This window comes from Varroa jacobsoni, unplaced genomic scaffold (genome assembly GCF_002532875.2).
Source record: "Varroa jacobsoni isolate VJ856 unplaced genomic scaffold, vjacob_1.0 scaffold_222, whole genome shotgun sequence".
NCBI lineage: Eukaryota > Metazoa > Arthropoda > Arachnida > Mesostigmata > Varroidae > Varroa > Varroa jacobsoni.
Window position 1 is genome coordinate 10,506 of NW_019213124.1, and position 12,634 is coordinate 23,139.

The 12,634-nt window shown below is 42.8% G+C and overlaps 1 protein-coding gene across 4 annotated transcripts in view; it reads right to left on the minus strand.

Moving 5' to 3' along the window:
- Positions 1–12,614, minus strand: part of LOC111273750 (histone-arginine methyltransferase METTL23) — a 22,630-nt gene extending 10,016 nt beyond the window's left edge. For 2 of the 4 annotated variants that reach the window (XR_002688016.2, XM_086973616.1), the window contains exons 1-2: positions 9,581–12,614; positions 986–1,346 (exon numbers count right to left, since the gene is read on the minus strand). Coding sequence is in view for 3 of the 4 variants with exons in the window: in XM_086973616.1 (XP_086829742.1) it covers positions 986–1,346; positions 9,581–9,617 (398 nt within the window). In the remaining variant the exon portion in view is untranslated. Of the gene's footprint in view, positions 1–985; positions 1,347–1,985; positions 2,116–9,580 lie in introns of those variants that run through there. The other 2 variants (XM_022855660.2, XM_022855662.1) reach the window with 2 other exon arrangements.
- Between the last annotated feature and the right edge of the window lie 20 nt (positions 12,615–12,634).

A 12,634-nucleotide genomic window follows, 5' to 3' on the forward strand; every position in this document is an offset into this window, starting at 1 on the left:
AAGTAGCAGTAATATCTCTCAAGTTATCATTATGATAAACAGAAAGCAGATCACAGATCTACAAAATGACACGGATAGGCAGCAACATTAGCATTCTATATAGAAGAAGCATGTCGTCACTGGGATAAGGCCGCGATCGAATTACCTCACTAGGATGCTGAAGTCATTCAACTTGAGAGAGTGAAAACCATCGCTTTTCATTGATTGCAGTTTGAAATACATTAAGAAACATTTGACCATTAGTATGTCACGACAGCTCGAGTGCTGCCCAATGCTCGCAGTGGGTTTCCGATGGAGCCAAAACATTGATATTAAACTTCTCAATAGCAAGCTTCTGAATTTCTACAAGTAAACATTACAAAAAAAAACCTAGCAAGATGCCAACAAATCACATATTTTCGTTTCGAATATGCCCATAATATAACTTCTGCACGAAACTGTTACCAGTCCTTTGTTTTAGATGGTGCAAGCAAATATATTGCTGCAAATGGCAATTCTAATGTTGTATAAATACACATTTGACAGGACACTGGATAAGTACTAGTTTTGCTGAAATTAAATATGTATTAATACATTTGAATCTTTCTTTCGACATGTGTGACGATCTTCCTTGTCATTCTTAAATAGACGTTTACCAAAAAGAGGGCCGAGCCTTAGCCAGATTAACTCCTGCTTACTTACCATTCAATATTCTCCTATTACGAAACAACTTAATTGTTTGTCATTATATATATAATATACAGATAATGCCAAACAGTCTTTTACGCCTCAACTTTTACCGAAATCAGCTTAGACGTCTTATCCTCCACTTATACATGCGTTCATTAGACTGTTACGCTCACGGGATCTGTCTCGGGCGGTACTAGAAAAATGCGTCAGGGATGACAAAAAAATGTGGGTGATTAAAGGGTCCGAATGTTGATGTCACCAAACGAGCCGGGTGATGGTGGTCATGGCAGCGCTATTGGTAGGCACTGGCACTTACCTACGATGCTGTTCAGATGGTATCCTATGCTGTTGGTGCGGATGTTGGGATTGCGCCTGCTGTTGTTGTTGGGGCGGGGTAATTAAGTGCGGAACTCCGGGGCTGTTGATCTGTTGCGCCGCCATGGCACTGAGGTTAGCGTTGGCTAGGTGGGCCCCGCGATCTCTTTCGCGGTCCGTCCTGTCAATTCGGTCAACTCGGTCTACCACTATCCTGTCTGCTATTCGATCTTCGTCGAGGGCCGCCCGGCCGCTCGTCACCTTGGAGCCGCGACTCGACTTGCGCTCCCGGTGTTCTCCGCGCATTCCGCCACCTCCCCCAACACCTGCACCAGCCACCGCGGGTAGGCCACCGCCCAACCCTGAAATTACAGGTCCAGCAATGGCAATAAAGAACGTTAGCCGAAAGCACTCTACGACTATTTAGAAACGTGTGAACGAATGCATAAGATTATTTCTTGTTCACACTTTTTAAGATGAATAAGCGCACTCACTTTAGGCTGTTCCTGTATAGCAACGATTTAAATACCCAATCAGAATTTTATGAATATTCCTATTGGATCCGTCGGACCAGAACGGTGAGTGTATGAAAATGCAAATAAGTGATTTTGATAAAGTTCAATACAGTACACACATATGATTCTAAGGGGAAAAACCGCGACGTAAACTTACGTCAAATGGCTTTTTTTCTAAGAAGGAACAATAACTGGAAATACAATGTAGCCTCAAATAAAACAATGAATTATACTCTGTAGAAGAAAGCTTAGTTCGAATTCAATGCATCTTTATTCAAGCGTAGAAATACGAAATAGTGCACAACCAAAATTGATATTTCAAAAGCAGACTAAAATAGTCCGTCTGATTTGAATCGATTAACTCTAAGTTTGTACCGCACTCATTCGTTTGTATATGTATATGGTAGACCTACTTTACCACATTCTCGCAAATAACTCATTCCAGTTTTTCTGCTAATAGAGGTGAAACTCTTTAACTTCACTTACTTCTTTGCAGACGATCCAAATCAGCGCACTTCTTTTAGTCGTTAGTTTTACTGCCCTGCTCACAAGCGCTGTGCTCACGGCCAGCGGCGGTGCTCAACCCAGCACCCAAATCGCATATACCCCTGAACGACTGTAAGAAGGAGCGCTCACCCGTAAAGCAAATGTACACCTTGTTTTGACATTGTACGTCAAAACTATACAGACTGAAGGCTATATAGATGTTGTATTGCACAGGAACGACTGCTGCTAAAATAAACTGAAATAATCGTTGGTCCTTCGTAGAATAGAGACAGCCCTCCGGCTTATCGGTGGGTCAAACCAAGCGAGTAGAACGCTACTTGAATGAATAGAATTGCGTGACATATATGATGCCGCCATGACACAGCAGGAATTGGCGCACAACGGTGAGATCCGACAGGAATGGCGGAGCCTGTACTCGCTAAAGCGGCAATTACAGCCGGGTTCAGAAATGGCGCGGCTGAGTTGGCCTGTAGCGAAAAATATTGTTTCAAACTCAGTCGAACAAAAGCTAAGGTATTAAGATGCTGTAAATTAATCAGGCGATCGTCAGATTCGTAGGAATTTTGCAAAAATAGCCCGAAGAGACCGAAAAAGCTTTGTCTAACTACCTACTAGGTATCACAAAAGACGAGTATCTTTTTTTGCCACAGTTAGACATCAAACGTTCGGCAGGGTAACTAATAGAAGATTAGTGGCTATAATTTTCTAATTTTATTTTAATAAATGTAAGACAGCACCCTGTATTGTAGTGTGCAAGCCCACTGCTGTTTGTCAAAGAAAAAAAACGCTTGAGAAATGCCATTACAAGAAAACAAATAATCCTTTAACTATATATATATATGAAAAGTTCGACTCAAAAAAGTTTTATTGGCAATTTAGAGATTGCACACTATACAGAGAAACGCTTCTTTCGCCCTTTTGCTCAGTTATTTTAAATAACTTCATTATTTGGCTATGAGGAACTCGTTTCCGAAATATAACATTGATCGCTATGAACTTGATCCATTAAAATGACCAGTGGCTGCCCCAAAGCTGCGCAAAGTAAAAAAAACCCAGCTATTTGACCAAATGTGCCATATTCTTTAAAAAAATCACGGTATACGCCAGAACGATTCCGTAAATAAGAAGAAGCCATAAATCGTTAGTTACAGAGTACATGTACTGCACTTACGATGTAAAACTGTGAGGTGAAAAGAATGCCGCAACAATGACGCCATATCTTGTTTTGTGAATGTACCAACACTCCGGAAACGCTTGTCATTCTTAGTTATTTAAGAGATAGGGATCACTACTGGCAAGCTAATGTGGTTTATTGGCGGCAAACACGGCAATGTGCCAGTTTCTTTGAAAAAATTATCTCGGAAAATTGATTAACTGTGTGGGTTTAGACTTCCACAACGATCCATAACGCTAATAGAAACGAGATACACATGACATTTGGCAGATGGCGAAGAAACACTTTTCAGTTTTCGGTTGTGATTACAGAAACGGGACCGCGTATGTATAAACGATATAACTAAATACACATTTTTTCATAGGTCATACCCTAGCTGGATAATTATCTCTTATGTGACTAAGGTACTACAGACAAACGAAAAATGGAAGTCATTCTAATCTAGTTCGTCTCACTTGCATCTAAGTTTAGTAGATACGTGACTACTACATCATCACGAGGACAAAGCTCCATCTGCGTAATAGCCAGCCATCGTTAAAGGGGCTGCCGGTTTTCGTACAGAGGAACCCGAAAAACAGCCTGAAGCAATTCACTGACAAGCTAACGTGGCAATCAGAGGAGTCTCGGAAACCATTAGTTTTTTGGTGTTATATTTAAAGCTACAAATCTAGATCTCCTCGAAACAAAGCTCATAAGTTGTATATGAGTGTTCGGTAATAGATCAATATTTTCTACTCTCGCGGAATATCTAAAACTTTATAATTAAACTTTCGGTAAAAAATTCGGTCTTTAAATAATAAAATAGCTTTAGAACTGATATGATAACTTTCAAATAATTTTTAGAAAATTCTCTTCGCCCCTAAGAAGAACCGAATGGTATCGGAGGACAATAGTAGGACAGCTAAAACCTCTTAAAGAAATGATAAGAATGAGCTAAACGGATGTCTTTTTAAACGCACGTTTGTGTTAGAACATAATTCCATCTGTTTACTCTATTCCACTTGAACTTCATCATATCGTTGTCGCTATTACGTCCGGGCTGCTTTACATTTAACGCTTGTCTCAGTGTCTATTAAAGAAATTGAAGTTTCCGAAGCAGCAGCAGCTGCAAAATTTGTGAAAAGGCTAACGGCTACGCTACTGAGTGGGGGCAGCGGAACAGTTCAAGAGTCAAACAGACGGTGCGGCATGCGGAACTCATAACACAACAAAACTAGTGGCCCTTTCGCACTAAATGTCCCTCTAATTCATTGATGTTGGACCGAAAGCGTAACTATTCACTGACAATCTCAAGTCGCGTTTAGAAAACGCTTAATGCTTGTGAACGCTATGTTAGGTACTCTTCAGCTGTCTCAAAGTTTGAGAGTCTTTATTTTACATCGCTGAAGTAACTGCTTAGTACGATGTGGGAAGATAAACGATAGAGAACAGCAAAGTGAGAGCACTCAAATTGTTAAGATAGTCTTATACGTATGTAATGATCATAAAATTCACAGTATAGTTTATATACTTAAAATCAGTAAAGTGCCTCGCGTCACGTTATTATTACAAGTGATTCATGCCCAGAGAACTACATGGTATTCGTACTCATCATACTGCTTTTCAGATCCACTATTGTCCAACGATTACGCTGTTCATATTTGAGTTAATTTAATAACACTTAACAGTTTAATTATTTCTATGATACGCTGATGCGTATAACATATGAATTTCACGATGATCACAAAGCCCAAAACTTTAGCTAGCTTCCCGGCTTTTATCGAACTCTTCGTCAGCTCATCTCATTAAGAATTCATCGAGATTCCAGATATTTACTCTAATTTGGCGGATGCACGAACGTTTGATAACTCAATCCGACTCGGTCCATACTACTAGTAATTGTTCAATAGGGTATATGATTCCAGCGTTTTCATTTGGCCAAGTGACTGGTTTATAATTACAGACCGTTAGATAATTGCTTTCAAGTGGTAGGGTGCAACTTTACGTGTGCACATATAATACCCGGACAACGTAGTGATCGAGCTTCTCTAAGCCGCTTTACGGCCGTTGGTATCAACAGGCCAAACGATTTTCTGCCCAGTTAACTGCGACATTAAAGGTTCTCTGCTGCAATACGGGAGCCCCATAGGTTTGCCCGAAACCAAAAGTAGGACCGAGGTCACACCACGGTGATAATATCTGCACCCATTATGAACTCACACAAACAAAATGGGTGTACGGAAAAACATACCTGCCAGGAGATTAGGCAATTTGTATGTTTGTACATAACATTATATATCTATCGATGAATCTGTCTCTGCCTTGCTTATAGACGACTCTAGCTAATAACAACATATCAGGCAACCAATATATACATGAGGCGTCATTGTATTTGCCCAGCTGTGGTTCTCCAATTTGGAAGAAACCAATGCGGGATATGGATATAAGGGAACCTATTGCAATGCCGCGGGGCCAAATCCACATGCCAGGTGCAACTGAAACGGGAAGAGTTGAGAACGCGCGAGTCACATCGTCCACGTGTATGTGTGTGTGTGCGTACGTGCGTTCGTGCATGCATGTTTGTGTGTGGGAGAGAGAGAGAGAGAGAGAGAGAGAGAGAGAGAAAGTGGTAGAGGGAGCTATAACGCGCTTACAATGCATTCTCGAAGCACGTAGTATCATAGAAATGTTTTCCCCGTTTAGTCGAGGTCGTTCATTTGAGAAATCAACGCAATTTTTTTCCTGTCAAATGATGGAAGAAGCTACACCCTTTATTTAGCCGGATGCGCGCAGATGGACGTCAGTGGTGTTGCCTCGTACACAAACGATGTTTTCCATCGTTGCTTATATGGTATGTGAAGAGATTGGTAATCGCTGTTGCTGTGCCTAACAGTACGGCAGTGAAATACAAAGAAGCGTACAAAATATCATTAAAGGTCCAATTAGTTAACCACGAGGTGATACTGTCCTTAGTAATGTGTTAGTTATTGTATATTACATTTAGCTAGCGTTTAGTCAATGGCAAAATTCTGGCATGTACCGGTTAGCCTAGCAATACATGTTCGATTATTGAAATTTCAAAATAATTGAGTCTGTTAAAACGTGTCTTTCCGGTGTGGACGATCGAAGCCATAATCATTACTACGCGTTGTCTCTTTGATGTCACGAAGGTTATAAAAGTTTGGTCATTACAATCCGTATCTAACAATGTATAATATCATCTCTTAACAGGACGTACCGTTGTAAGGCAAAATAGAACGTGCTCCCAAACAACTACGCTAGAAATATTGTGCAAAAGAGGCATTAAATTACGTAGTACCACTTGCCTACTGATGCGTTCCTACTGGTGTAGGGCTTTTGTATTATTTAAAGCTCAATAATGAAATACATTTTAATACTATTTCGCTGTTTGCTAACTCGCAGCGATTAGGTGAAAATCAGTTCAGATTGTATTAAAATTCTAAAATATTTTTTTTGCTCGGGGCAAACGGGTTGCAAAGTTGTCAGGCATACTATATAAACATCGGCGCAATTATCGACCCATATCGACGAAAAGGAAACAAATAATGGTTTATTATCTTGGTCCCTCCTTCAAAGCTAGAGGCTTCTAGTTTTGTCTTCTATTTCATAACCGGCATCAATATGTTTAATATTAGATGAGAATGATTGTGATGCAAGTGTGGTCTAGGTTCGAATCCAGGAATAAACACACGTGGTTTGTTCCGCGCTGGGAACCATCCGTCTGACGACATTTCTAACGACGATGCTGGACACAAAATTCGAAGTATAGAAAGATAAGGCAGCCAGCAGTGTTATCGAGTCCTGTTTCACCTCGTCCTGTTTTAAAGCCCTGTAGTGATATTAGTTTTTATGAACCTTCACTGTTGGCAAACATTTACATTAAGTTACGAAACACGTAACAGTATGGCGACTTGACTTGTAGAAGAAGACACTGTGTACTGAGATCAAGAATGCTTTTCAAGTAAAATATAGATAAGCTTCATGAATTGATGAGAAGCACGTTATTGACCATCTGTCGCATCATATATTCTCACAATGGAATTGACACAGTACAACATCTTATGCTAATGGTCAAGTTTCTCCGACGACCTGTCAGCACGCTAACATGATACTTTAGTCGATTATAAATGCGTTTTTACCCCAATGCGAAATCTATAATTGTGTAATGATAATTATTATAATGGTCCTATTAGTATTTAGTTTATAGCCATTTTCGATACGTTTATAGCGCGTACATAGGTTCGGCTTGGTGTCGACATTATTGCCAGTTTAGTATGTTGCTATGCATAATATACGCGGCCCGCGGGAACCATTGCACACTTTACGAGCCTAGAACGGAAGCTCCTTCGAACCAGTCAAGTCTTTACAGAGCGAGAGTTGTGCAAGAGGGGTTCATCACAATTCTTTTCTAGACACAGTAGACAACTATAGACAATATTCTTTAATGTTTGATAGTTAACAATATTTTTTTTTAATTATAAAATATTGTATCAACTGTCTCGTGCTTACGATCCCCATGGTTGCGTTGCCCCTTTCGTAAGGGATAAATACGCTGCAAATTGTGAAAGTGGCAAATGCCTTGTGGATTAGTTGAATTATGACGTATGCAGCCATGATGATTTGTCAATTACCATTATTACCACGTTAACGCAAAAGTTATTTCCGTTGTTTTCTCTCTTTTATTATCAAAAATTTGTTGTCGCAGAAGCAAGAGCATCTCCGTCAAAACAACATTAGCTCTAATGAAGAGTCACCGAACGGTAAAAATGGGCTGCGGTCTCTTTTATAGCTACCAGATGTATATAAACTACCTTGCCTTCATTTTCCCGATTCAAACCCCCGTCCACGTGGCCTCCAGTGGCGGTGGTGATAGCACCAGTCTGCTTCCTTACTTTTTTGCTGTCTCTTTCCCTTGTTAACTAGGCGGAGTCCTCTTTATTATTACCTCTTTTAAGTTTGCTGCTGCCCTTTTCTGAAAGCTAAACAGATTGGTTAGGGAAGGACAGCGCGATGTACAGGGCCTTGCAAACGCATATATATGGTCTAACCTTTAAGCTACGGCCTCCATCCCCCAGAAGATCCCATATCAAAGTCAGTGCTGCTAAGCCAGGCCAATACGATAAACCGAATCCCAGACCTTCCGTACAAGAACTGACGGCCTTAAGCAGTCAATCTGTTCGTTTCTCCATGCTGTGTTAGTCCATGTACACGACGCTACATTACAAGGCCATCTCTTCTCAGGTATGACATCAATGACAACAGCAACAAAACTACACGATTATGGTAAAGCGGACGTGTTCTTAATATAAAGTAATACTAGTGCTAGCAGAGCGTGTCTTCCCGATTGAGTGACATTAACACCTACATCGGTAGAGCGAATGAACTAGGTTCTAATTTCATTGATTGCGAAACATTACGTCTTGCCTTTATTGAAGGCAAAATTGTTAGCCGATTTCGTGCACACACATATATTGTGTACACGTTTGAATCTGACAGATTTAAGATAAAGTCGCTTGTTAGACGATCATAACCATTACAGGGGCACTGTTAGACTCCATTAATGTAGTTCGATTATAAATTTATGGTTGAATAGCATACATAACTGTAAAAACTGCTGACATAAATAAATAATTTTTACAAAAAATGCACCAATCCTGCCCTATCCTACGCTGACTCAACTGTGTAGGTATATCTACAATATAATATATGAAGAATAATAAATTGAAGGATTTCTGGCTTATGTAAATAGAGCGTAATGAGCATAAAAGAAGGCCGATACAGCACAATAAAATACATCAAGGATGCGGATTGTTAGGAGGCAATTGCAACTTGTACTGCTAATGATTAATTAGCCCGTCTGTAGGGTTGAATCCCGCAATAAATATTTTCACAATGTGTACTACTACTACTACTACTACCACATGGTACGCATGCAATTTGGCGCCAGTTAACCTGTATTGTTTCCGACTAGGCCTGCCGAGTGCTTTTCTAGTGGTAAGGTCGGATGCATTCGTGAACCTGTTTGACAAGAACTGGTTCGAAAGCTGGAATTTTCATCTAAATACACTGTCTCGAGAATATCATAACCGAAAAATGAGTACCTTTATGCCAATAATTAATATTACAATAAATAATTGTATTCAACGTCATTGGATCAGTATTCCATATAGACCTCTCGTTGCCACTCATTGCTCGTTTTAAACCACGTATCTACTCTCTCGAGGAGGCATTTCATTTTTCACTGAGAGTACCACAGCGTTCCAACGTCATAGATTTGTGTTTACCGTCAGCGTAAGCCGACCTTGCAGACCTTTTTGTTGTAATAATGCTGTTCCCTTTAGTGGACACTTTCAGTAAAAGTATACTGGAAGCGCTGTACGTACCCACAGGTACACTTTACCTGGCGAATCGAAGTCTTTTCCGCCGCCTCCTGCCATGTGGGCGCTGCGCCGCCGCCGCCACCGAGCTAGCCCTCAGCGCGGCTGGCCGCTGCCGCTCCCGCGGACGTGCGGTCTGCTTCTTCGGCTGTCCGTTGTCCACGGCCGTGGTCGTCGTGCTTCTGTGCTGCTACTGCTGCTGGGACTACCGTTCGGCTCCCTCACGGTCATGGCTGCTGCCTTAGTGCCCTCGCCGCCACTGCTGGTGGGTGCGCGATGCACGAATCAGATACCGATAAGGCATACAATGAGGACACAGACACACGCACGGACACTAGACCTGATCACGCATTGCCTATATTACTACTTCAACGACTACCTAGCTATCGCTGTTATCACCACCGTCATCACTATCCCATTTATGGATCGTTATGGCCCACACTTACACAAAACATTCGCTAGCACAGATGCGCTTCCTCTAATCTCAACAGCTATGACCGACTGCCCCGCGCAACTGTGGCGCAGAAGTGCTGCTGCTGCCGCTGCTACTGCTACACTTCCATTTTATTTCCGACTCGACTCAGACTTCAACCACTAACTTTGACTGTGCTGCAATAATCTTCCACTACACTGCCGCTTCTGCGTCCGAGCTGTTTCGGCCGCCACTTCGCAACGTCGGCGGTCGACAAGTCAGGTCGAACGATATCAGCTAGCAAACACAAGCAGCTCAAGATAGGTCTTTTCATTCACTGGCAAACCTCACTGATCGCCGTAACTCGCTCGTCTCACCGCTACTCGCGCCGTGTAGCAGCAGCTGACAGATTAGACCTTGCTGGCAGCTGCACCAGCAGAAGCAGTAATTGTAGCAGTGGGTTACAACGGTGCAGTGACAGTGACAGTAGTATGGCAGCAGCCAAAAACGCAGTCAGCGCGAGCACCACGACCACAACCCCCTTCTAGCTGCACGTCTTAAGCTTGTCCACTCTGTTCTATGAGTGCACTCGACACCGCCAGCAGCGAGGCCACAACTTTTTCAACACTTTTTTTAACACTCACGCGCTACTTTCCGTGCTCTCTAAAGTGCTAGTGCTGCCACGGCAATTCTTGCTTGCCTCTGCACCGCTTCCTTCCGTGCTTCTTCCTATTGTTTTTCTGTGTCGTTGCCTTTCTTAGCAACTATTGCCAATTCCGCTCAGGTTTCGGCTTTGCCTCACCTACAGCGACCAGTGCTCGATATGCCTGCGTGACTTCGTGCCTGGTTGCCGCTCCCAGCTCGCTAGCGCCCTGCAGATCGCAGGCGGCAGCAGCAGCAGCACCCGCAGGCCGAAACGGCCTGAAGATGAACCGCAGAAGCAGTAGGCGCTTGCGAGCTAGGCTATTCCACCACGACCAACACAACGGCGGCACCGTTGTCTAACGCCGTCGGCAGCCCCGTCTGCCACTACCGTTGCGCTCGACGTCGCACTCACTTCACTTATCGTCGCACGAACACCACTTGCCGCGACACCGCGCTAAGCAGCGTCGTGCACCGCGCCTCCAGCGCATCCACTTGCGAGCAGCAACCACATCGTACCAGAGCGCAGTCACACGACGACGACAGTGGCGGTGGCGGCGGCAACGGCTGCTACGGCGGCGGCGGCGGCGGCGACAGCAACAACGATGTCAGAAACAACAACAACAGCAACTGGAACCATGAGAGAAAACAACGACGACAATAACAACTGCAACAACAACAGCAGAGTGAACAACGGCCGCAGAAGCAGCAGCAGTACAAAGATTCGTGGCAGCGGCAGCAGAGCAGCTGGCGCAGAACAACTCTACCATTGGCGCCACTCTACATGAGCCATCTTGCGAACACCCGTCGTTGTCGTCCGCCAACGAAGAACCCTCCCTCGCTTGTACGCATAGAGCTCGAACAAAGGACGGCTAGCGAGCGAAATCCTGGAGGGGATCCATAAGCAGTAGACCCACCGCTACGGGCGAGGGGCAGCTGAGAAAGTAGCGGCGGGTCGGTAGCAGACGAACGCTGCCTTCTCTTCTAGCTGAAGAAAGGCACCTCGCCGAACAGAAACGAACAAGCTCGGTTTACGGAGGAACCCCCGCTAGCGGAACAAGGGACGATGCTCACACCAAAGAACTGCTTGGAAGTGACTTAGCAGCGATGGCGGCCCCCGACACAAAACTCTCCTTCATCAGCTTCTGCCCTCCTCTCAGAGAGAAAGAGAGAGTACGATCGAGTCACTGGCGAAATAGCAGCTGCAGCGGCGGTGGTAAGAGAATCGGTGCTGCCAGAGACCGCGAGGGCGGCTTGACCCTGCTTTCGCTATGGGTCCACCAGACATTCTTCAGCAGCAATAACAAGCAGAAGTCACAAAGGCCCACCAAGCGGTCAAAACAGACAACGTGGACGGAAAGCGCATGCTGCCTTGCTGTTTACGAGGAAATACGAGCATTTCCCGACTCGCACGACGATGATCCCTGCTTGAGGTACCTCATTACGCCCAGATCAGCCCGGCAAGTAAAATATTCTTGGTAATATCCCAGAAGCTGACCTTGTTCTTAATGAAAATACAGAGAGGCAAAAAGCCTATGCTCTAATGTGCCAACTAAACAAATGCTTTCACGCTATCCTGCTATTATAATTCACTCCTTCTACTATTTAACTACTTTTATTTCGCTGAAAAATTTCAAATCTTTCAGAAATTTGAAAAAAATCCAAGAAATAATAAGATATGATCTAGTATTAGTCAGAAAAAATAAAAACGGAATGGCCAATGACGATTTTTCAAAATTGATGAGGATTAATCAAAATGTGTAAATATAATAAATAAAACAAAGGTTTATTAAAATCAAATCTAACAAGCTGTCATTTATTAAAAAAAATAGTGCATATAGATAGATATATTCGAAAATAGTAATTCGAAAAAATTATGGAATAGCTAATTTGTCGAGTAGCATAAGCTGTTTAATTTAATTATTTTTTATACAATCGGCTCAAAAATTGATAAAATACACAATAATAGAGCGAACGTAATTTACATGTTGGAAAACCTCTATTGATGAATAAGAAATCAATT